At 35.2% G+C, this 25743-nt stretch overlaps 1 protein-coding gene across 1 annotated transcript; it reads left to right on the top strand.

The window, feature by feature from the left end:
- Positions 1-238: 238 nt before the first annotated feature.
- Dld (dihydrolipoamide dehydrogenase) lies at positions 239-24454 on the top strand. Its single transcript, XM_046422541.2, has 14 exons — positions 239-388; positions 1816-1894; positions 5556-5635; positions 6128-6196; positions 8563-8632; positions 9519-9619; positions 9901-10044; positions 10639-10740; positions 19819-20009; positions 20959-21129; positions 21666-21855; positions 22303-22440; positions 23314-23403; positions 23498-24454. The coding sequence occupies exons 1-14, from the start codon at positions 350-352 to the stop codon at positions 23561-23563; spliced, it is 1530 nt and encodes a 509-aa protein (XP_046278497.1). The 5' UTR covers positions 239-349; the 3' UTR covers positions 23564-24454.
- Positions 24455-25743: the final 1289 nt, after the last annotated feature.

The raw sequence follows: 25743 nt of genomic DNA, 5'->3' as shown, positions 1-25743 counted from the left end.
TGTAGACTAGTCAAGCTTTCCTTTTTGCATCCTGTATTGGGCAAACGATAGTTTTATTTGTTTATTTCATTTTCCAAGTATAAAATTGCAAAGCAGCTCCGCACGTTTTGACAGCATCCTCTAAAACGATCACGTAACGCTCCGCTGCCACAAAGCACTATGTTTTTTTACGGCAGCTTACGACGCCGAACCTGATAAGAACACCTCGACCCCGCAGGCCAATCGCTCTGCGCCCGGGTGATGACGTAGGCTTCACTAGTGCATGCGCAGGCTGGGGAGACCTTGGAATAGCAGTGGGGCGGCTCAGCGGAGGTGAAAGGATTGGCGAAAAGGAAAGTACCGGGGAAAAATGCAGAGTTGGAGTCGTGTCTACTGCTCCTTGGCCAAGGTGAGAGCCGACTGGCTGGAGTCGAGCTGAGCCTGAAGTAGGAAGAGCTCACTCACAGGTCCAGGATGCGGCCTTTCGGGTGGTGGTGGGAGAGGCCGGCGCCCTGGCGAGAGTCCCCTCTTGACCCGGGGTTGGCTCGCTGGTAACCGCTGGTTTTCCGATAGCGGCAGCCGAGAGGCGGGCCCGGGCTGTGTACAGTCCCCGCTAGTGTGTGGCGACCAGCGGGCTCACACACTGCATCCCCTGGGCTGAGGGGCGTACGAGTCTCCCATAGGCCTTCACTTTGGCGGGGGAAGTATTAAACCACCCTTCTCAATTACGGTCTGGCTCTTCATACCTTTTTCGTAGTCCTAATCCTGACCCCAGAGTGGCCTAATTTTCTGCTGTTGGTAGTAACCTTGGGGTTACCCCAACATATAGCGCTAGAAGATTTCTATGAGGGCCTCTGTGTTTGTAGCTCTGATCTAGTGTCCATTGCCATCCCTCAGGTCCTCCAACAGGCTTGTATTTTTAATTGCAACGGGTTATCGTTTCATTCATCTATCAAATACAGCCAAATTGTATGTATCTGGTTCAGAGCTGGGTACTACAAGAACTTAAAGATAATATAGCAATCAAACTTTCAAACCTGAGGTATCTGTGTTCCTGAAAGTAAGTGAAACATGCCGGTAGTCAAGCTTTTTAAAGAGAGGCGGAACAGTGAGTAAATTCAGAATTGACACTCTTCTTTGCTTTCTTTACTTCAGGTGCAAGAGTTGCCTTGGAATAGAGAATATTACTACATCAGAGTAGATTTTTGACACTGCCTCCCATTTGCCTCCCATTTGTTAGGGGCAGGTGTCGCTCTTTTTAGGAAATGATACCTTAGGTTTGTAGAGGTTGACATTAAGATGCAGTTTGTGGAACTACAGTAACTACAGAATAAGAGTACATTTTTAGTGCATTTTCTTGAATACCTTGTCTAATTTGCAGTTCCTAGTTGATGGCTCAAGAACATGTAAGTAAATAGGGACTGTACGTACTTGGTAGAGTAGGAAACCATAGTTACAAGTAAAATAATTGTTGTAATGCAGATTATTCAAGTCCTTGAATTTGAAATTTCAACTTTAATTATGGCATTAATGATCCCCAGCACAAAAAATTAGCCATGCTTTCTGAAAAATTAATAATAATATCACTTTTATTAGGTTAAATATGAAATGATTTGTTGAATATCTGAAATGAAAAATAAGTATAGTAAGCTGGGATTGTGAAAAGTGCAGATGATGACCAACAAAGAGAAATTGATATTACTTCTGTGTGCTAATAGAAGATACATTGAAAAGCAGTGCTTAATTTATTTGCCCAAAGTTTTTGTACTTTCATAAGTCTTCATTAGTTCTATGATTTGTATTTTACATAATAGAAAAATTTCTCCTCATTTCTAGAGAGGCCATTTCAATCGAATATGCCATGGCCTACAGGGAGTTTCTGCAGTGCCTCTGAGAACTTATGCTGATCAGTCAAGTAAGTACCTAGTACAACAGTACTAGAATTAACTGACAGTTTGTGTTTTAATGTAAAAGCAGGTGAATATTGAATTTTAAGTAATCTGTGCTAGAATTCATTTGTTTATGTATTTATTCACTGAAATGTTTATTGAGCACCTAGAGTCTTTTGGGTGGTGAACAAGGCAAAGCCCTGCTCTTATGAAACTTAATAAGCTGGTAATAAAAGACAAATAATACATAAGTAACAGATAAGTACCCAGGAGGTAATTGAAACTAAAAGCAGTAACTGGAGTAAGACTATTTAAGATGTCAGGGAACACCTTTTTGAGCAGATGACGTCTGAGCAGGGCCCTCAGTGGAAAGAGGAGTGAGAAAGGTCTGAAGTGGGAATTAGCTTGTGAGGTTTCAGGAATAGCAAGAATACTTATGCAGCTTGTGCAGAGACCCTCAGAATGTAAAATCAGAGATGTTGGCAAGGATCAGATAATGGAAGCTTTGTAAATCAGGCCAAGTAGTGTGGATTTGACTTCAAGTATGATGGGGAACAACTGAGAGATTTTGAACTGAGGAGCAATTTTCTATATTTGAAATTTAAAAAATTAATTGATTTTGCCTACTGGGTAATATTGTGTTGGTCGTTTTAACAATTTAGAATGGTGAAATGATTTTTGGTGTCCTGGATGAAAATCTTTATGGATCTATCAAAAGCACCTTTTAAAAACTAGCAGGATGTACCTAAAAGGAAGCTGTGGATTATGGAATTTTCTTCTTCATACTTTTAAAACGTGAAGTATATAAATAAAAATTGAGATTTTTTTTAACTTCCTAATATGGATATTGATTATTTGAAATTATCTGTTTGATCTTTACCGGACTCACCTAATTGGATTATAAGTAAAAATTGTCTTATAAAACCTCATTGTAGAATCTTTTAGCTAGGGGTAATTGTGACAGTCGGTCTCCCTGCATTCTGTGAAATAATTTTATCCTGAATCCTTAAGTATTATCAAACTATTATTTCAGATGTTTTATTCTTAGAAGAAAGTTGGGGGCAGAGGATTCTAGTCCCAAGTAACCAACAGTGAGTAATTTATTTTAGCTTTGAATAGGTCCAGAAATCTTTTTTTAAAAAATATTAACTTTGGGCTGGGGTTGTGGCTCAGTGGTAGAGTGATGGCCTAGCATGCAGGAGGCACTGGGTTTGATCTTCAGCACCCCATAAATGTAAAATAAAGATATTGTGTCCACCTAAAACTAAAAAATTAATATTAAAAAAATATTAACTTGATGGTGGGAGGAAAATGTTGGACCCATTATACCCTATGTCTCTTTTGTTAAATGGAAATATTACTTATTATTCTCAACTTATATAAGATAAATTTTAGTTTTTTATTTCATAAGCATACTTTTCATGGCTAAATCTTTATCTTTGGAGTTATTTAACAAAGATTTATTGCTTTTTATATGTGTAGATACTCCTTGAGCAGAAACTTAGGTTTTAATGGAATTATACTAACACTGATAACTTTTTTCTTTTTTTCGGTACTGGGGATTGAACCTGAAGGCACTTTACCACTGAGCTACATCCCCAGCACTTTTTATTTTGAGTCAGGGTCTTCCTAAGTTGTTCAGGCCCTCTACTCTACTTATCTTTCTACTATTTATTTTTATTTTTATTTTTTTTAAGTGTTTTATGGATGTACATGATGGTGAAATTTCACTGTGGTATATTCATATAGGTACATAGGAAAGTTAGGTCAGATTCATTCTGCTGTTTTTCCCGCCTCATCTCTTCTCCCTCCCCCTCAGTCCCTTTCATCTAGTCCACTGACCTTTTTTTTTTTTTTTTTCCTATTTTGATGTAATTCTATTTTTATATAATTTTTTCTATTTTGATGTAATTTCTCTTCTTTTTCTCTCTCAGATTTGACTTTATTATAATTCTTTCTCTAATTAGATATAAGAACCAGGACCATGCATCATATATATCACAAGAACTTCATGAAATACATGCTCTTAGTATTTGATTTTGGGTAGATGGAACAGACTGTACATCGATAGACCAGTATAATCAGTATAATTCTGTGTATGTAAGCTAACACTTCTGCTGAAGCTTCCTGGGTAAACCGAATGTGATATGAGATTTGAGAAATAGTGACAGAAAAGATGTGAGTGTAAAAATTACTAACCTGGACTTTTTCCAGTAAGAGACAGGGAAATCAGTGAAGAGCAAGAGAGTAAGATCTTAGTTGGTCTTTAGCAGGACTAGAACAAGGGTAGCATTGTAGCAGTATAAGGTGTTATGGAGGATGGGAATAAGACTGGAGACTGCAAGACTAAAGTTGCATCCCCACAGGCCTACCCCTCCCTTCATTCCCCTCTCCACAAACCAAAGTTCATTCTTCCCTATTCCGTCGCCCCACTATGGAGCAGCATCTGTCTGTCAGAAAACACTCAGCTTTTGTTTTTTTGGGATTGGCTTATTTCACTTAGCATGATATTCTCTAGTTCCATCCATTTTTTAGGGTCTTGACTTATGTTCTCCCTGTTCTTACAACCCTTGGGTTATAGATATCATCCTTATTATTATCCATATGTTACATCAAAGTCCAGAGAGATTAAATAATTTATCCAAGGATTTAGGGCTGATAGAGCTCATATTTGAACCCGGGGTTGTTTTGCTTTAAATCTGTTGTTATATTTCTTTTTCTTTATGGATTAGGAGATCGTAGGGTTTTGATCAGAAAGTGAAGTATTACAATTCAGGATTTCAGAGGATGAGCAATTTCAGGTGAGATCAAGTATAGAGTGTGAGTGTGGGAGAGTGTGACTGTACACTGGAAATTAAGGCCACTGACAATTAAAAAACGTCCTCTTCCAGGTCCCAATGTACATTATTTTGTGTTATGATGCTGTAAATTATATATATTTTTTGTGGTCTTTATTTTGTAGATGGAGGAACAAACATGAAGCAGGTTAAATTACTCACCTAAAGTCATATACCTAGTAATTATAAAGCTCAATTGTTCTTCTCTGGGATTTTAGTTTACGGTGGCTGAAATTAAGGAATGGAATAGTATTAAATAATGGGAAATTTATTATTAGTAGAGATAGCTTGGTTTTGCCTTGCCATTCAGTTGCTAGATGATTTATTTGGCTAGTCAGTTGACCTCTCTGAACCTCTTGTTTCTTCTTTGAAATGTCATATTTATTCCGTGCTTATCTTCCTCATCTTACAGAAAGTCGAAGTCACTTGGCCATGATCAGACATTAGTAAGTGGCAGAGCAGAAATTTGAAGTATTATTTCAGATTCCAAAGATAGTCTCTTTCCTTTATATAGACTTATCTTCCAGTGTTCTAAATTCCTGTCAGTTATTATTAAGGAAAACTACAGAATTTAGCAAGGTCACTGGATACCAGTAATATTATAGTCGTATTTCCATGTGCTATAATAAATAATTGAAAATAAAAATGAAATTTAAAATAAAAAAATGAAAATTTTAATTTGTGCCATATTTAGTAGTATCAAAGAATATCAAGTTAATAGGAATATTGTTTAGAAAATGCTGGTTATTGGCACTTTTTTGGAGATTTAAATCTTGGGTTTTTTTTTAATAGCACCTTTTGGTAAGTATTAAGCAACTTACTATTTTATATTAATTTGCTTTTATTATAGTTGATGCTGATGTAACAGTGATAGGTTCTGGTCCTGGAGGATATGTTGCTGCCATTAAAGCTGCCCAGTTAGGCTTTAAGGTAAGATTAAACTAGATGTTGATTTGCTTTCAAACAAAAGCAAACAGGACAGGTAGATCATATTCACAAAATACTTTGCAGGTAGAAACATAATAAATAATTTCTTAACTCTATAGATTATTTGTAACCCTGAGACTGATAGAGGGTTTATTTGGTTGTAGTATTCTGAAGGAATTGAAAGTAAGACCCTTCGTTTTTCCTTTCCTCCTGAAACTTTTCACTTGAGCTTCTAATCACATTTTGGAAGATACAGTGATAGAAGTAAAAGCATATATATGGTAATGTTAAACAAAAATACCTTTTAGAGTAATTCATTTTGAAGCTAACTTGTGTTTTTTTATTCAAATGATGAATTTTAAAGTTATCTATGTCCCTGAAAAATAGTTCAAATAGATTGTTTTGCAGAACAATTAAGACAGATGCATTTAGAATTTTAGTGAACTGAAACTTTGCAAATTTCATGCAGTTAACTGATATTTTCTTTGGTTGTAGACAGTGTGCATTGAGAAAAATGAAACACTTGGTGGAACTTGCTTGAATGTTGGTTGTATTCCTTCTAAGGTGAGCATGTATTTTGAATAGTGCAGAGATGTTTTTTTCATTGGCCACAGAATATAAGGATGTATTGAGACTAGATTATTATTACTAATAATAACTTAATACAGTTATTATTAGATAATAACTTAATAATTAATATTATTAATAATAACTTAATACTTGGGTCATTTACTTCTTATTAACTTAATACAGTTAATAAGAAGTAAATGACCCAAGTAAGATTAGGAAAGACACATTGTTTTCTTTGTAAAACAGTGTTGTCACCAGCCTGCCACTCATTCCTGAAATAGCTTTTTCTATCAGTACCTAACCTTTCCATTTAAAATCTGATGATCCATTTTCTTTTTCTTCGTAGTTTTCTTTCCTAATGAAGCAGATAATGAATAGTAAATTCTATTAGGTCCTTATGTATGTAAATATGACTGCCTTTTTCTTTTTTTATTTAATTATTTTACAATAGAATGCATTTTGACATATTGTACACAAATGGAGCACAATTTCTCATTCTTCTGGCTGTACATAGTGCAGAGTAGTGTAATCATACATGTAAATAGGGTAATAATTTCTGTCTCATTCTACTATCCTTCCCATCCCAACAGTCCCACCCCTCCCCTCATTCCCTCTACACAAACCAAAGTTCCTTCATTCTTTCCTATACTCCTGCCACACTATGGATCAGCATCTGCTTATCCGGGAAAACATTTGGCTTTTGTTTTTTTGGGATTGGCTTATTTCACTTAGCATGTTATTCTCTAGTTCCATCCATTTACCTGCAAATGCCATAATTTCATTCTTCTTTAAGGCTGAGTAATAGTCCGTTTGTGTATATGTATACATTTTCTTTATCTGTTATCTGTTGAAGGGCATCTAGATTGGTTCCATAGTTTAGCTGTTGAGAATTGAGCTGCTGTAAACATTGATGTGGCTGTGTCACTGATGTATGCTGATTTTAAATCCTTTGGGTATAAACTGAGAAGTAAGATAGCTGAGTCAAATGGTGGATCCATTCCAAGTTTTCTGAGGTATCTCCATACTGCTTTCCATAGTGGTTGCACCAATTTCATCCTTGCCAGCATTTATTATTGCTTGTATTCTTTTTTTTTTTTTAAATATTTTTAGTTATACATGGACATAGTATCTTTATTTTGTTTATTTATTTTTATGTGGTGCTAAGGATCAAACCCAGTGCCTCACTTGTATGAGGCAAGCGCTCTGCCACTGAGCCACAACCCCAGCCCATTGCTTATTTTCTTGATAATGGCCATTCTGACTGAAGTGAGCTGAAATTTTAGCATAGTTTTGATTTGCATTTCTCTAATTGCTAGAGATAATGAACTTTTTAAAATATGCTTGTTGATCAATTGTATTTCTTTTTCTGTGAAATATCTGTTCAGTTCCTTAACTCATTTATTGATTGGGTTATTTGTTTTTATAATGTAAGTTTTTTGAGTTCTCTATATATCCTGGAGATTAGTGCTCTATCTGAGGTGCGTGTGGTAAAGATTTTTTCCCATTCTGTAGGCTCTCTCATCAAGTTATTGATTGTTTCCTGTCCTGAGAAGAAGCTTTTTAGTTTGAATCCATCCCATTTATTGAATCTTGATTTTACTTCTTGCGCTTTAGGAGTCTTGTTCCGAAAGTCAGGTCCTAAGCCAACATGATGAAGATTTGGGCCTACTTTTTCTTCTGTTAGGCACAGGGTCTCTGTTCTAGTGTCTAACTAGGTCTTTGATTAACTTTGAGTTGATTTTTGTGCAGGGTGAGAAATAGAGGTTTAATTACATTTGCTACATATGGATTTCCAGTTTTCCCAGTACCATTTGTTGAATATGCTATTTTTTCTTCAATGTGTGTTTTTGGTGCCTTTTTCTAGTATGAGATAACCGTATTTAATATGGGTTTGTCTCTGTGTCTTACGTTTTGTACCATTGGTCTGCATATCTATTTTGGTACCAATACTATGTCATTTTTGTTACTGTTGCTCTGCAGTATAGTTTAAGGTCTGGTATTGTGATGCCTCCTGCTTCAGTTTTCTTTCTGAGGATTGCTTTGGCTATTCTGGGTCTCTTATTTTTCCAAATGAATTTCATGATTGCTTTTTTCTAGTTCTATGAAGAATGAACATGACTGCCTTTTTTAATCTGCCAGGTAGAGGCATGTTCTTACACTTGTGCTTTTAAAGAAAGTAGTTTTTTTGTTTTCCGTTCTTGTTGGTTGAATTTTTTATGTCATTATTATTTGTCTTAGATTAATTACATAAGAAGATAATGTGAACTGGTGTGGTCTTATGTATTAGTTCATGTAGAGAATGTCATTTCATAAGTGCTTTTTGATCATTGAGTAATTGATAATTTTGTTGCTTTTTTTAGGCTTTGTTGAATAATTCTCACTATTACCATATGGCCCATGGAAAAGATTTTGCATCTCGGGGAATTGAAAGTAAGTATACTTTTTATGTTTAGCAACATTTTGGGGCATACTTGATTCTTCTTGCTAAATACTTTTATATGGCTAGTATTTGTGAATAGATGTTTAATGAGGGAAGAGGAAGATAACAAATCTTAAAAATGTAGAGATTTACTTAAGATTACTTAGATCCAGATTTTTTTCCATGGTATCTTTTTTTCCTTTGCAGACTTTTGCCAGATGTCTACTGATTTTGTTGTAAATACTTATTTTTCATTTCCCTAACATCTTGAGAATCTGGGGAAACTGGATTCCTGAGTTTGGTGAACAGATAAAGGAGGGAAGGCTTCCTCAAGTTGTTGGTAGTAGAAAGGGCCAAGGAGATAGAGAGGGATGAGACATAGTAGAATAAAAGGAGGATATTTTGTAACAATTGAATTTGATGGGTCTTCTTCCATACTTTTTGGGGTAGTTTTCACCCTTTCTTTCTAGTTATTGTTATCCCCCTGAAGTTTTCTAGGAAAGACCTAAATATACCTTGAGTTATTAACTTGTCCTTCATTTTTTCCTTTATAGCAGTAGGTTTCTGAGAGAAAGGACCGTGTGTAGGCAATCACTGACTATAGAGGTGTTGTATATACGCTAAAGCAAATATATTACCCACATTTTATTTTGCACTGCATTTTTACCTCTGATACACATAGTACAATGTTTAATAAGCCCTGTTATTGTGATATGATGTGTTGGCTTTTGTCTTCTGTGATTTTTAAGCTAGCTATTAGATTTAAAAATTTTAATTCTGATTTTTATGTAGTTCTATCAGCATTAAACCAATTTTTCAGACCTTGATTAGTAAAATATACCACACATTGCTTCAAGAATTTAGCTATAGACTTAAGGTTTATTTAACAAATTACAGTGTCTGAAGTTCGCTTGAATTTAGAGAAGATGATGGAGCAGAAGAGTACTGCAGTAAAAGCTTTAACAGGTGGAATTGCCCACTTATTCAAGCAAAATAAGGTTGGTGTTCATCTTGTAGATTTCTGTTTAATTTTATATACACATTAAACATTATACATTAAGCTAATACAGTGGTGCTATTCGAACTTGCCTACTGGGGGATATTTGCTTAATTTAAAGACAGTAATAACCAGAAATAGATTTCCCTGACATGTACAACAATTTTTTAAAGTACAGAAGCATTTTGTGTTTTAAATTAATTACTGAATATTTTTTCCCTGTTACTCATGTTTGTCAGAAAAAATCATTTTAAGCTTTGTGAATTTATAAACATTATAAAGGTTGTTCACGTCAATGGATATGGAAAGATAACTGGCAAGAATCAGGTCACAGCTACGAAAGCCGATGGCAGCACTCAGGTTGTTGATACAAAGAACATTCTTATAGCTACAGGTTCAGAAGTTACTCCTTTTCCTGGAATCACGGTATGCTTTATAAATTTACACCTGTTGTACCCTTTCTGTAGAAATAAGTTTTACAAGTTACGCTCAGTGGTCTAAGCTTGTAATCCCAGCTACTTGGCTGAGGGAGGAGAATTGGAAGTTCAAGGCCATTCTCCTTAGCAAGACTCTGTCAAAATAAAAATAAGAAGGTCTGAGAATGTAACTCAGCGTAGAGTGCCCCTGAGTTCAATTCCCAGTTTATTTTATGTAATTTATGAATTTTTTGAATGAGAGATTTCTGGCTGAAATATATTGTTTGACAATCATTAGGATTTATAAAGTTACTTATCTTACTTATTCTGCAGTGAATTTGACCAGATAACATAAAATTTTATATTAAGATATATAGGAGTTCAATCTAAAGTTAAAATTCTTTTTGTTTTGGAATGCTGAATAGTAAGATTTAAGGTTAGCATTTTTAATGGAATTTGATGAAATTGGTCATATAGAAGTCATAGATACTTCAAAAAAAGGTCTTAATTTTTTCAGTGATTTTTATGGAATGACATAGCAGTTTATAAATTATTGTTTTTTTCCAAGAAATTTTGATTGTGTCTTTTGCTTTTCTTATTATAGATTGATGAAGATACAATAGTGTCATCTACAGGTGCTTTATCTTTAAAAAAAGTTCCAGAAAAGATGGTTGTTATTGGTGCAGGAGTAATTGGTGTAGAATTGGTAAGTGGTGTCTTTCTCTTACTACCTCCATGGAGTTGGATTTAAAGCCCCTGTTTTATTCTTGTATAAGCCTATTAGTGTTGAGTTTTGCTTAAACACTTCTAGTAATAATGAATATACTTTTTCTTCTGAGACACCCTATTTAGATCATTAATAATTAGAACATTCTACCATATTTTATAGTCTGCTTCTCTCTTTCTTCCACCCTTTCTATTCCTTGAAGATAATCTAATTTGGGGGGGGGGGCGGGGGAAGGGTACTGGGATTGAACTCAGGGCAGTAGCCACTGAGCCATATTCCCAGCTCAATTTTTTTATTTTATTTAAGACACAGGGTCTCAGTGAGTTGCCTAGTACCTCACTTTTTGCTGAGGCTGGCTGTGAACTTGTGATCTTCCTGCCTCAGCTTCTTGAGCCGCTGGATTAGAAGCCCATGGCTAATTCTTTTTTAATTTGACAGCCCTAGATGCTAAAAGATGTCTATTATTCTGAGCAAAATTGCATTCCAGTTGAAGACTATGCTTCTTACACATCCTACCTGCCCTGGCTCTTTGCTCCCTCCTAATTTATGTTTTATAATTATTAGACAACTTGGAGTTCTCTGAGCACCATGATGTTTCATACCTTCTGCTTGTTTCATAACTTCACCCTTTCTGTCCATCTGGCAACTTTCCACATATTTCCAGTGACCTTTTCCCTTCATTTTAGGTATCCTCTTCTAGAACCATTGTACTTTTCATCACCAAGAATTGCTCTGTTTCTGAAATCATAAATTCAGACATTTTATTCTGTAACCACAATCTTCTTTATTGTTGCTCAGTTACTCTCAGTGTACTCTATACTCCATATTTTCTATTCCAGAAATTCCATATGTTTTTGCCATTTGCTTTTTCCTGTCATGAATGCTTTCTTTATCAGTTTACACAGTCTATCACTTTAACCACTCTCTTATATGGTGTCACTTGCCTCAATGGTTCTGTTATATTGCTTGGCAGAAATAGTTTAATTAAACTCTTGTTGAATGCAGCTGTATGACTTTTTAATGCTATTCCCATTGTTATTTCTGGAGAAAGGTGAATCCTGTGGATTCATGCCTATATAAATTCTTTGGTCACAAACCTTAACAGGTTCCTCAGCCTGGGTAACCACCCATAACTCCCCTCGCCTGTACACTGTCCTGATCTTGTAGTGGCTGTTTTCTTTCTCACTTTTTTCATACCTCTGCTAGTACATTGTCTTTTGCCTGCAGATCTCCTTTTCTCCTAAAAAGCACATTAAAGAGAAACCATGAGATGACAGCTCCCTCCCCTTGGGATGACAACTTCCTCCCCTTGATGCCCCACATTTGAAAATGACCTTACTAGCTGTTTTTGCAGCTATCCTTTTGCTCTCCTTCTTGTTACTATGGAAATGCTGTTTTCTCTGTGATTAATCCCTTCACCTGAGCTTGGTAGCACATCATTTTTTTTCCTTCTCAGGAGCTTGGTTTTATGATTTTTATTCTTTCTTGTATTTTTCAGTTTTTAAACTCTTTCCTGCTCCTTCTCCCTTTTCATTTATAGTTGAGCTTGCCTCTACATGTATGTATGTGTGTGTGTGTGTGTGTATACACACACACACACACACATAAACATACCCCTCCACACATGCTCAGGTGCATCCACGCTTGCAGAGATAGGCTTACGTACATATAAATAAGCCTTCTCTTGATCCCAGACCTTTCAGCTAATTTTCCTCTCACCTTTTCACTACTGGTAGTGAAAGAGTTGTCTCTGCTCTTTTTTATCAGCTCCCACACAGTCGTCAGTTCATGGATTCTGGTATCAATAGATTGCTTCTGATAAGGACATGACTAGATTTATTGCTCAATCCAGTGGACTACTGTTTTGCAGCAGTCAGCATTGTGTGATTTCTTGCCTTTAAAACTCTCTAGCTTCTCTGTTTCTGTATTCTGCTGATTTTATATCTATCCTTTGAGTTGACTTCATCTGTACCTTTCCTTTCTTGCTGTCCCTTTAATTGTGAGTAATACTCTAGATTCTGTTTCCAGGTTTTCTCCTAGACCCTTTTTGTCTTTCACAGAATATTACTCTCACTCTAGTTATTCAATGACTTACAATATCTGTAGCCTAATCCTCTCTCCTTGCCTCTAGACTTTCATATCTGAATGTACCAACGTCTCCATTTGTGTATGTCACAAGCACTCTGTTAAGTAAATGTAATTTCACCTTCCTGTGCCCATTCTCCCTCTTCACCCCAAATAAATCCAAACCTGTTTCTCTTCTAACACTTCTACCTCAATAAATGGTACTGCCACCCATATGGAGGTAAGCAGGAAGATTAGAATTATACATTGATTTCTCCCCTGCCTTCGTGTCCTGCATTTTCTTAGGTTTTTCTAGTCTTTTCTCCTCATAGTAGGTAGGGTGATCTTTCTCTAACACAAATTTAATCATGTCCCTTCCCTGCTTGAAATTTTTCAGTGACTTCCTATTGTTATTAGGACAAATCCAAATTTGATGTGGTTTAAAAATGATCTGGCACTGGCTTATATCTCTAGTTTTATTAGCACCTTTTCCTCTCAAGCTATGTTCTGGGTCTATCTGTGTATCAGTTCCTGAATACACCTTGATCTCACTCTATTGGTAGACCTTCCTTCTGTTTGGGATACTCCTTACCAGTCCTTGCATTCTTATGAGCCCTGCCTTTATTACCCCAGAGTTCTGGGGTGCTCTTGCTGGATGTTCCATTGCACCCAGAAGGTCAGTTTTTTATTTATCTCACTTTCTTGATACTGCTTGTTTCCTATCATTTCATTAAATCTTAAATTCCAGGGGGCAGATATCAGGACTGTTTCATTTACTGTATATCTTTAGAACCAAACACCGTAGCCAATATATAATAAGTACTCCTGTATTAGTTTTTGTTATTGCTCAATAAATATTTGTTGATAAATAAATATCTTTCAAAAGTCAGCTTAGTAGTTGCCTTTTTAGTGATGACTTCTTGGAGTTTAAGTTTTTCTGTCTTTGAGTCCTTGGTATAATGTATCTACCATTTTGCAGGATCTACTAGTAATAGTACATTACATTTACTTGTTTACTTTTGAATTCCCTTCAATACCATGAGCTCCTTGAAGGCAGGGACTAAGTTTTATTTATATTTGACTCTGCATTGCTTTAAAATTTTTTTAAGAATTTATATTTTAGTTGTATATGGACACATATCTTTATTTTTATGTGGTGCTGAGGATTGAACCCAGTGCCTTACATATGAGAGGTAAGCTCTCTACCACTGAGCTATATAGCCCCACCCCAAGCATTGCTATTCTTAATGTTTAGTACTTTGGTTTCATAAAAACCAGATCCATTATTTTGTTGTCATCATTTTGATGTGGTCCACTCTATCAGGTTCACCTGTAATGCTGCCTAGAACTCAATATAATAGAAACTACTTCTTTTCATAGATATACTTCTTTTAATGGAATCCCTTAAGTAGACAACCAAGTTTAGTTGTTTATCTTTTCTCTTTTTAAAGCAGCCATATCAAACTTGGGGTTAGTTAAAAACCTCATTTTTTGCATGTGTAATTTTTTTAGTTGTAGATAATACCTTTATTTTGTTTATATTTTATGTGGTGCTAAGAATCAAACCCAGTGTCTCACACATTCTAGGTGAGCACTATACCACTGAGCCACAACCCCAGTCCCACATATGTAAATTTTTTTTTTAAAGAGAGAAAGGTGGGGGGGAGGGAGAGAGGGAGGGAAGAGAGAAAGAGAATTTTAAAAATATTTATTTATTTATTTTTAGCTTTCGGCAGACACAACATCTTTATTTTATTTTATGTGGTGCTGAGGATCGAACCCAGCGCCCCGCGCATGCCAGGCGAGCGTGTTACCGCCTGAGCCACATCCCCAGCCCACATATGTAATTTTTAATTTGTTTTTTTGAGATGGGTCTTGCTGTGTTGCCCAGATAGGCCTTGAACTTATAATCCTCCACTTAGCTTCCTGAGTAGCTGGGATTCCAGGTATACATCATCATGCTTGGCTAATCTTTTAAACCTAACTAAAGACTGTTTTGTCCACTTGCACACATTATTCCAATCTATTTTTTAGTTTGATTCTGATATTTATATACTTGCCTGCTTTTTTTTGCCTTTTGTGATTCAGAAATTTGGGGAGAATGTTAACTGAGGAATGCAGTCCCATTATCAGATCTCATCTTCTTTGATGGAGGATACTACCTTTGGTGTCATTCAAGTTGTGACCAGGATAAAGTACTGGAAATTGAACCCAGGGGGTGCTTTACCACTAAGTTACATCCTCTACCCTTTTTATTTTTGGGGACAGAGTCTTGCCAAGTTGTTGAGGTTGGCCTTAAGTTTGCCATCCTCCTCCCTCAGCCAAGTAGCTGGGATTATGTGTCACTGCACCTGGCAATGCCACAGTGTTTAACAAGTTATAAACATCTTTGAGTCTCTGTTGATCTATCTATATTGAGACTATATTTGAACACCTTGCTGATATCAAAATATACCACATTCACCAGTCTAGAAAATAAGAGCAATTTATGTGTGGAACACTTGCGGTCGCATCTAATCATTGTCAGAACAGACAGTTTCTTCTAGTATTATGTAGTGACTGATCTCTATTCCATGTTCCAGAATCTATTCTTTCCCATTTTTTGAAAATTTAGGCAATATTTTGGCAATTCCTTTATGCTAAAGTTAACAGAGTTCACTGATATTCCATGTTCCAGAATCTATTCTTTTCCATTTTTTGAAAATTTAGGAAATATTTTGGCAATTCCTTTATGCTAAAGTTAACAGAGTTCACTGATAATGTCTAATGTCAAACTAATTGGTTTGATTGTGGAATTAACTCATTTGAAAATAGCTAGTTATTCTTGGGCTTCACTTTTTGTCTAAAGATTTTATTCATTCCATTATAAAATTGTTCTCTTAGGTTGCTAACAAGAACATTAAAGGAATAATGATTAATTGATTGGTTGGTTGATTTTAGTACTGGGAATTGAATCCAGGCCTTGCTTATGCTAGGCAAGTGCTCTACCACTGAGCTACATCCTAACCCTTTTAATTTTTATATTGATACAGGGTCTCCCAAAGTTGCCAAGGCTTGCTTCAAAATTATGACCCTGATGCCTCAGCTTCCCAAGTCACTGGGACAATAGGCATATGCCAGTGCACCTGGCCTAGGTTTCCTTTTGTTGGTCAGTATAACATCCTCAAAAAGTGATTCCATTTCTTCATTTTAGCACTTTTGCTTTAGGTTTTTTACAAGCCTTATGCTTTAGTAAGCTTTTTTTGCCGCTGTGACTAAAAGATCTGACCAGAACAATTTTAGGAAAGAAAAGTTTATTTGAGGGCTCATGGTTTCAGAGGTCTTAGTCCTTAGAAGACTGGCTCCATTCCACAGGGCTGGAGGTGAGGCAGAATATCATGGTGGGAGAATGTGGTGGAGGGAAGCTGCTCACATGGTGATCAGAAGGCAGAGAGAGAGTCTCCACTTGCCAGATACAAATATATACCCCCAAACTAGGTCCCCAATTCCCACTTCTTCCAGCCACACCCTACCACTTCAATTAGTACTCAGTTAATCCCTATCAGGATTAATTTACTGATTGGGTTAAGACTCTTACAATCCAATCATTTCTCCTCTGAACCTTCTTGCATTGTCTCACTTGTGAGCTTTAGGGGGATTACCTCTCACCAAACCATAACATCTTAGGTCATTTTCAGACATTCTGACACAATGTTTTTTTATTGTATTGAATTAGTTTTCACATCTTTTTAAAAACTTAGGGAATTTACTGTATAGTCATATCTCTTTTTCATAAAGATTTTTATATGACTGTATTTTTATTTTTTACGGTTTGCCTGCCTGCTTTGGTTTTGATGGTGGAGACCATAGGATTTAGAGGGCTGGAGATGTAAATCAGTGGTGGAGCACTCCCCTAAAATGGGTTCAATTCCTAGCATGTCAAGTGAAAAAAATTCCCAGTTCTCTAAATTTTGTTAGGCATTGTGGCACATGCTTGTAATCCCAGCAACTCAAGAGGCTGAGGCAGGAGGATCCCAAGTTCAGGGCCAGCCTCAGCAATTTAGTGAGGCCTTAAGCAATTAGTGAGACCCTGTCTGAAAATAAAAAGGGGCGTGGATGTAGTGGATGTAGCTCAGTGGTCAAGTGCCCTTGGGTTCAATCCCCAGAACTCCCTACCCTGCCCCACATTCCCTACCCCACAAGAAAAAGAGAACATAGGTTTTGGAATAGTACATATTTAAATTTGAATTTCAGCTCTGCTTTTTATTGACTTTGTGTTCTTGTTAAATTAATAAGCCTCTCTGAACTAGTTCTTCATAATGGTGATACAAATCCTATGTAGCTTATAGGATTATTGTCAGGTTTTAATAAAGTGACACATTTAAAACAATGCCTGGCATGCAATAAGCTCTATAAATAAATGGTGGATATTATTGGAGTTTTGGAATCAGTTTAGGATAGATGAACTTACCTGTGTTCATCATTCCCTACTTGAGTGTTACTACTCCAAGATAATGCTTCTTACTCTTTCCACACTCCTACTATTTCTTATTATTCTAATTTAGCTTTAGAAGAGTGCTGTTGCATTTAAACAACTTTATTGAGATCTAATTCACATATTGTATAATTCTCCCATTTAAAGGGTTTGATTTGATGGTTTTAGTTCATAGTTCACAGTTGTATAGTTATCACATTGCATAATGCTAGAACATTTTCCTCACCTGAGGAAAAAAAAAAAAAAACGGTGCCCATTGGCAGTCATTTATCCATTTCTCCCTTCCTGGAAACTCATCTACATTCTATGTCTATGGATTTCCTAATCTGGACATTCTTATCAGTGGAATCATACAATATGTAGCATTTTGTCTATGGATTCTTTCACTTAACATAATGTTCTGAAAATTCATTCAAGTTGTAGCATGCTGTCTATACTAATATCTTTTTATAACTGAATAATATTCCATTCTGTGGATATTACACATTTTGTTACCTATATTCATCAATTGATAGACATTTAGGTTGTTTCTCTTGAGGGACTATCATGAATAACAGTATTATAAATATCCATGGATAAGTTTTTATGTAGCTGTGTTTTCATTTCTAATGGTTATGTACCTAAGAGTGTGATTGTTCAGTCACATAATAATTCTGTGTATTAATTTTTTTAACACCTTCCAAAATGGTGACTGTATCATTTTTACAGTACCACCAGTGATTCATGTTTCAATTTCTCTTTTTCCTCACTAATACTTAGTACTGTCCATATATTTTTTTTTGGACCAAGGATTGAACCCTGGGGTGTTCAACCACTGAACCACATCTCCAGCCCTGTTTATTTTTTTTATTTTTAGACAGGTTCTCACTAAGTTGCTTAGGGCCTTGCTAAATTTCTGAGGGTAGCTGTTCATACGGGATCCTCCTTCCTCAGCCTCCCAAGCCACTGGGATTACAGGCATGAGCCTCTGCGCCCTGCTCTTATTGTGGTTTTAATTTACATTTTTCTAGTGACTTGTAGTCTTGAGAGTTTTTGTTTGTGCATAATTGCTATCTGTTTTCATCTTTGATGAAAGTGTCTGTTCCAGTATTTTGTGTGTTTTTTATTGGTGCATTTTTTTTTTTCCATTGAGTTTGGAGAGTTCCTTGTGTATTCTATATCTAAATCCTTTATCACATAGATTTTTTGCAATATTTTGCAGATCTTTGCAAAAGTCTGGCTTTTGCTTTTGTGTTCTTAATATTTCTAAGTTTTTAATTTCAATGAAGTCCCATTTATCTTTTGCTTGTTTGTTTTATGGATTGTGCTTTTGATATTATCTCTAAGATATCTAGATATTAGATCTAAGATTGTCTTCTGTGTTTTCTTCTAGAAGTTTTATAATCTTGGGTTTTAGGTTCAGGATGCATTTTGAGTTAATCTTTGTATAGTCTCACTGTTGGATTTTTAGTGACTCTGTATTGCCTCTTTTTAACCCAGCTCTCACCTCAAAATTTTATGAAATTTGTAAAATGAATGTACGAACCTAATTGAAAGAGTAAATTTTTAGCTAATTTTAAATTAAATCACTAGGTGATTTTGTTCCTCCATTTTTTTTTTATTGGTGCATCATAGTTGTACATAATGATGGGATTTGTTGTCACATTAGTACATGCACACAATATAGCAATATAATTTGGCCAATATTATTCTTCATACTAGGTGATTTTTTTAATATAATTTTGTGCAAAGGGTATGTTCTTTGTTTATCATACTTTATTATTTAATGCTATAAAATGACATTCATCTTGCTTGTCATGTGTATATTATGCAGTTGTTCAGAAGTTATGCTAATTGTTAAAATATGGTTAAAATAAAAAAACAGTGTTCAGCCAGGTGCACATTGGTGCACATCTATAATCTCAGCAACTTGGGAGGCTGAGACAGGATAATTGCAAGTTCAAAGCGAACCTCAGAGTTTAGCAAGCCCTAAGCAACTTAGTGAGACCCTGTCTGAACACTTAAAAAGCGGACTGGGAATGTGGCTTAGTGGTTAAGCATTCCTGGGTTCAATCTTTAGTATCAAACAAACAAGCAAACAAAAACACTATTCAGCTGAAATTATACTTTGAATAAAATTAACATTTCCTTTGTTGATAAAATATGAAGCCAGTTTAATATTTTGATTCTTATTTTCTACTTTTTCTTTAGAATACTTTACTGTCCCTTAGCATGAATTTTACTTGTTAATGTCCCCTGCCATAATATAAGGGCCCCAAGGGCAGGAATTTGGTGGGTTTTGGTCATTAATATATGCCTAGCATATAAAAGCATATGTAGTACATGGTTAGTGCTTAATAAATTTTGAGTGAATAAGTGAATATATGAAGTTATACCCATTTACTTCAGAGTTCATTTTAAACCTCTTTCTAATAAAAGTATTAGCAAGAGAAGAAACTGTCTTCAGTAAATTATTTAAGACGATTCAATAAACATTTGTTATGGAAATCTTTATCTTTTTTTAAAATTGTTATTTGTAGGGTTCAGTATGGCAACGACTAGGTGCAGATGTGACAGCAGTTGAATTTTTGGGTCATGTTGGTGGAGTCGGAATTGATATGGAGGTATCTAAAAACTTTCAACGCATTCTTCAAAAGCAAGGATTTAAATTTAAATTGAATACAAAGGTTACTGGTGCTACCAAAAAGTCAGATGGAAAAATTGATGTTTCGTAAGTATAGTACATTTATTTTTGACATATCATCCTTGTCACCTTAAGAAACACTCGATCAGCTTAACAAATGTATTGGGTTTCTATAACATAAGACGATTTTATTGCTTATTGTATGACTCAGTATTATCTATCAACTTAGTGCACTGAAATTCATGATTTAGTTGGTGTTAGACAAAATTAACCAATGTTCTTATTGTAATATTCCTTTTCATAATTTGTGTTCACAAAACTTAAAGTTCCCATTGTTTAGTAAAATTAATATTTTTAGGCAGAAATCAATAATATTAGATTGCTTACTGTGTCTGTGTTCTACTTATTAAATACTTAAATAATTTAGTGGAATAACTGAAGTCAGTTATGCAGCTGGTGAGTGGCAGAAATAGTTCTTAACTGATTCTAAGATTTATGTTTTTTGCTTTTTTGTTTTGTTTTGTGTTGCTGGGAATGGAACCCTAGGCCTTAAAAACCCTAGGCAATCAATCACATTACCACTGAACCTGATCCACACCCCCCACCCTTGAGACCTGTGGTTTTTCTTTTTGGATGTTACTAGGGATTGAACCCAAGGGTACTTTACCACTGAGTGACATTCTAGTTCTTTTTATTTTTTCTTTTGAGACAGAGTTTTGCTAAATTGCTGAGGGTCTTACTCAGTTGCTGGGGCTGGCTTTGAATTTGGCTACTTTGTCTCACTTCCCAAATAGCTGGGATTACAGGCATGTGCCACTGTGCGTCCTACATTGCCTGTTTTTATTAGAGTTTAATGATAAAACTCTAGAGGATGTATACATTTTTCCCATTGCCTGACTCAGTTTGCTTATAATGAAGTAAATGTAACATTATTAGAAATTTCATCAGGCTTTGAGAAGTCTTTGATTTTAAATTTCTTACTATCACCTATCTTTATAGATGTGTGTTTAACAGTTATACGCTGTTCATTGTTTAGTATTGAAGCTGCTTCTGGTGGTAAAGCTGAAGTTATCACTTGTGATGTACTCTTGGTTTGCATTGGTCGACGACCCTTTACTCAGAATTTGGGACTAGAAGACCTTGGAATTGAATTAGATCCTAGAGGTAGAATTCCAGTCAATACCAGATTCCAAACAAAAATACCAAAGTAAGTTGGGTAATTATTTACATTTTCAGTTTATGTGTATGTATTTTTTTCTTTTATTTGCATACAGGGTTTGTGTTGTTGAGGCGGGTCTTGAATTCCTGAGCTGGCTCAAGTGATCCTCTTAACTCAGCCTCTCAGATGCTGGGCATTTACAGTAATTTTAAAGTTTATTTCAAACACTGTTTTAAAAATAAGACTTTTGTTATATTTTAAAAAAAATGTATCAACTTGGGGGAAGAATAGTGTACTTAGAAGATGTAAAATAAAAAAGAACTTAGTGAATTTTTTCCATTGCTTATAGTTGAAGAACTGTATTTGATATGTCTTTTGGTGACTTATTAACTAGAAGTGCAATTATTTATTTCTTCACTCATTCACTTATTTTATTATTATGCTGGGGATAGAACCCAGGGTCTCACACACGTGAGGCACTGAGCTACACCCCCAGCCCTAGAAACATTTTTGTTAACATGGTGTAACTGATGAAGAGTATCCTTGATTTCAGAAGTTCACTGTTTCTTTTGATCTCTTGGTAGTATCTATGCTATTGGTGATGTGGTTGCTGGTCCAATGCTGGCTCACAAAGCAGAGGATGAAGGCATTATCTGTGTTGAAGGAATGGCTGGTGGTGCTGTGCACATTGACTACAATTGTGTGCCATCAGTGATTTACACACACCCCGAAGTTGCGTGGGTTGGCAAGTCAGAAGAGCAGTTGAAGGAAGAGGTAATTCTGAACATGGGCGGTTTTATTTCAGTGTTTGAATTGATCTAATAACACTGGTGACTGATAAACTATTAATGCAATACTAGATGCTTTTTTAGTAATTGTGGAGAACATTAGATTTTATCTATTTTTTCCTTTGTTGGCATCAAAAAGCTCATTCACTCTTTAGGTTTATCAGTAGTAATAGAGGGAAGAATAAGCTGCCTGTACTAAAAAACTAATAATTTCAGAGCTTTTATATTTGACTTGAAATAGATGGACATACATTTATATTTGCTTGCATTTATACCCAAAATAGATTTCATTAACATGCTTTTTGGTATTTCTGTATGCTCTGTGGACAACTGCCTTCTTGGGATTTGTTTTCTGTACAAATAGTAGATGATTTCAGTAATGGAGATGAATTTTTTCAGTGCTTATGTAAGTTCTCATTTTTTGTCTCACCAGGGTATTGAGTATAAAGTTGGAAAATTTCCCTTTGCTGCTAATAGCAGAGCTAAAACAAATGCTGACACAGATGGCATGGTGAAGATTCTTGGGCAGAAATCAACAGACCGAGTACTGGGAGCACATATTCTAGGACCAGTGAGTATTGTAAAAATAGAAATTCCATTGAGAATCTTGGAAACCATTGCTATTTTACAGGTTAATTTTAAACCACCTGGTATTTACATTCTGATGTTATTATCAACAAAAGTTTGATTAAGGCTTCTGTGCATCATTTCTACCAGGGTACCAACAGCACTCTCACAGTCTTGATATAGTAGTATATCATCTATACTACAGCTAAATCATCCCTTTAAAACATACACTACACCATATCCCTACTTAAAACCCTCCAGTGGTGCTTTTAAACTTCAAACTGTTAAAGATGAGCCCTCACTGAATCTAGCCTTACTCTGCTCACCTTTCTGACCTCATCTCTCTGTTCTCCCTGTCTATGCTCATTAAGTTTTTATCACATCAGTCTTATTTTTATAATAGGCCTTTGTGCTTGTAGGATCTTCTGCCTAGAATGCTCTGCCTCCAGATTTTGGCATGGATGATTGTTGTTATTCCCTCCTAAGGGAAGCCTTCACTCAGTCTACAGTGTATTCTTCCTCTAGGTATCTGTTGTAACAATATATGATATTTGAGTGCTTTCTATGTTGCTTTTCCTAAGTATATACATTAACCTTATTTCATTTTTATAATAGGCTTGTGAGATAGGTGCTATTATTGAAGTGAAGAAATTAAATGAAGCACATAGAGCCAATGAGTGGTTGAGGTAGCGAGTGAAGGGATTTGAATCCATCTAGCTTCAGAGCCCAAACTCTTCTGTGTCACCTTTTCCTGAATTTTCCTCAGTTGCCATAATGGCAAACAAGACTTAAAATTCTATTCTCTTAATAATTGCTATCCTATTAGCACACAGTTGTTTTCCCTCAAAGCAAAATTACTTTTTGGCTTATTTTAAAGGGTGCTGGAGAAATGGTAAATGAAGCTGCTCTGGCTTTGGAATATGGAGCCTCCTGTGAAGATATAGCTAGAGTCTGCCATGCACATCCGGTAATTATTAACAATGCACAGAATTATGGGCTACCTAAACTTTCTTCTGACCCACAAATATTTGATTTTTAATTTTACATTTTTTCCCTTGCAGACCTTATCAGAAGCTTTTAGAGAAGCAAACCTGGCTGCATCATTTGGCAAATCAATCAATTTTTAAATTAGAAGATATATTTTCTGAAATCTCCTGGAAGCTTTTGTAGAGGTCACAGGATATGCTCACAGTTCCAACAATTTCTAGGACTGAATTATGAAACTTTTGGAAGGAATTTAATAGGCTTGGAAAGAATGGAATAGTCTATATTTTGAAATATTTTGTTTCAATGCATTACTATGCAGGACAAAAAGCTGTTAATAATAGAATCCTGCAAAGTTTTCATCAACCCATATTTTCATGCTACTTATGAAAGGCTCAACCTCCTTGAATTAATGTTAAGTGGCTTTTATCTGATTCAGTAAAGTTGGATTTACTTTTTACAAGGATGGAGCCTGGAGTATGGTTTGTCAGCAGCTGTGTTTGAAAGAAGGTGATCAAGTTATTTTAAATTTGGTTTTCATATTGGAAACAAATCAGTTATTAGAACAATATTAAAATATATATGGACTGACTCGTATAAATAAAGTGACCATCTCTTCCATTTCAAACTCTTAAAATTCTTGCAATTTAGGGATAGAATTTATGTATTTCAGGGGTTTTTAAAGGTTCCATTGAAGCTTACAAATCTGTTACAGTTACTCAAGAGTCTTATCTACAGAACTCAAATATTAAATGGAGACTCAAATGTATTATAGTAAGGAATGAAGATACCGAAATAAATGTCTTAATATTCACTTATTAGTTATTCTAAGTGCATGTTGAGATGGTCCTGATTCATTCATGACTACATCTGGTGTATATTTTATTTATTACTTTTATAGTTCTGAATATCTCTTTTTCATATTGTATAACATTAAGTACATCATTTAAAAAGTCATTTCTCTTTATCTGCTTTACAGATACCTAGTAAATGTTTAGTATATACTTTTGGAGAAATATAACAAAGGATCTTAACTTGCTGTCTTTTTCTATGTCATTTTCCTTGGCTGAGAAAACGATCATTTCTTTAAAGAGTTACAAAGTTGCATTTACTGATAAGATAAATAACCATTTTAAATACTTAAGGCCAAGTACTAAATGCTAAATAGGCTTTTCCATGTTATAACGAAATTTGAAAATCATTTCAGATTCCTTAAGTTTCCATATTTGGCATAGATTGCAGAGACTTCTAAAAAGGAACATAAAAATTTAAAATATTAGCGATATGCAAACTAGATATTCACTGGATTGCAATCTAAAGGTTATAGTTTTAAGGAAAGTTTGGAGATAGTATCTTACTCCATACAGATTACAGTCAGTTGATTGTAGCTAAAAGGAAAAGTTTATTAGTCTTTAATTACATTATATGGTTCACATTTTCTTTTATTGTGTTTAGTGATCTTAGGGATTATATCATAGTCATGACTGATGTACTATAAAGACTGGCTTCTCTTACATAACTCTGAAAAATATTGAAAAAAATTAATTGGGCAGTTGACTTAAACTCCATACTTTTGTTGGGTAGGGGAACTGCTAAAATTTCTATTATTTTAGCTTTATTTGAGCTGCCTGAATATATATATATATAGTTTAAAAATTAGTTAGGAATTGGGCCAAGGGGGTCTTTACTTTCCTTGAGACTTTCCCCTTCATATTCCAGCTGTTGGGGTTGCCCCAAATTTTCTTCTGATTCTCTTAACAAAGAAACTTGCTTTTTGCTTTCCTCAAGTGACAGCTTTTTAAAACGGGACATTCAGTCAGTTTTTGTTTCCTGCTTTAGTGTCAACTCACCTAACTTCCCATCTGTTTTGGTTGCTCTCCAGTGCCTTTACAGTTTTTGTTAAATATATCTTGTTCAGAGTTTGCAGTTGTTAGTAGTAGAAGAGTTGGTGTGGTAGTTTACCTTGCTATTATTGCAAGTGACCTTCATCTTAAAAAAAAAAAATCTCAATATTTTGGTGCTAGTTTATTTAAATTTCAGGGAAAATTTGTAGTTAAGGAATTGAATGAAATATAATAAACCCATCATAAGGGTTCCATTCAGTATGAGGTGGGAAATAAAGTCCTAGGAATAAATGTTTAAATGTTCACTTACTGTTAGCTACTTAGTTTTCAGTATTATGAGGGCCTGTGAAGAGTGAGCTTAAGTTTAAAATTATTATAAAGTGAAAGCTTTTTAAATTTTAACTAAAAAGGCATGGGGAACAGAGATGGTTTTTGCTATTTAAGAAAAAATAATAGTTGCTCTAATGGTAAGATACTAC

This window comes from Marmota monax, unplaced genomic scaffold (assembly GCF_021218885.2).
Source record: "Marmota monax isolate L192 unplaced genomic scaffold, Marmota_monax_Labrador192_F-V1.1 WCK01_AAM20220418_F8-fsc00027, whole genome shotgun sequence".
Classification (NCBI taxonomy): Eukaryota; Metazoa; Chordata; class Mammalia; order Rodentia; family Sciuridae; genus Marmota; species Marmota monax.
The sequence above is the reverse complement of the archived record's forward strand: the minus strand, read 5'-3'. Positions and strand labels throughout refer to the sequence as shown.

Bases quoted from the DNA above. Each gene is read 5' to 3' on its own strand.
- Dld (XM_046422541.2), top strand. From the start codon at position 350: ATGCAGAGTTGGAGTCGTGTCTACTGCTCCTTGGCCAAG. The intron at 6,197-8,562 runs GTGAGCATGTAT...TGCTTTTTTTAG, and splicing joins TTGGTTGTATTCCTTCTAAG to GCTTTGTTGAATAATTCTCA. The intron at 10,045-10,638 runs GTATGCTTTATA...TTCTTATTATAG, and splicing joins CTCCTTTTCCTGGAATCACG to ATTGATGAAGATACAATAGT.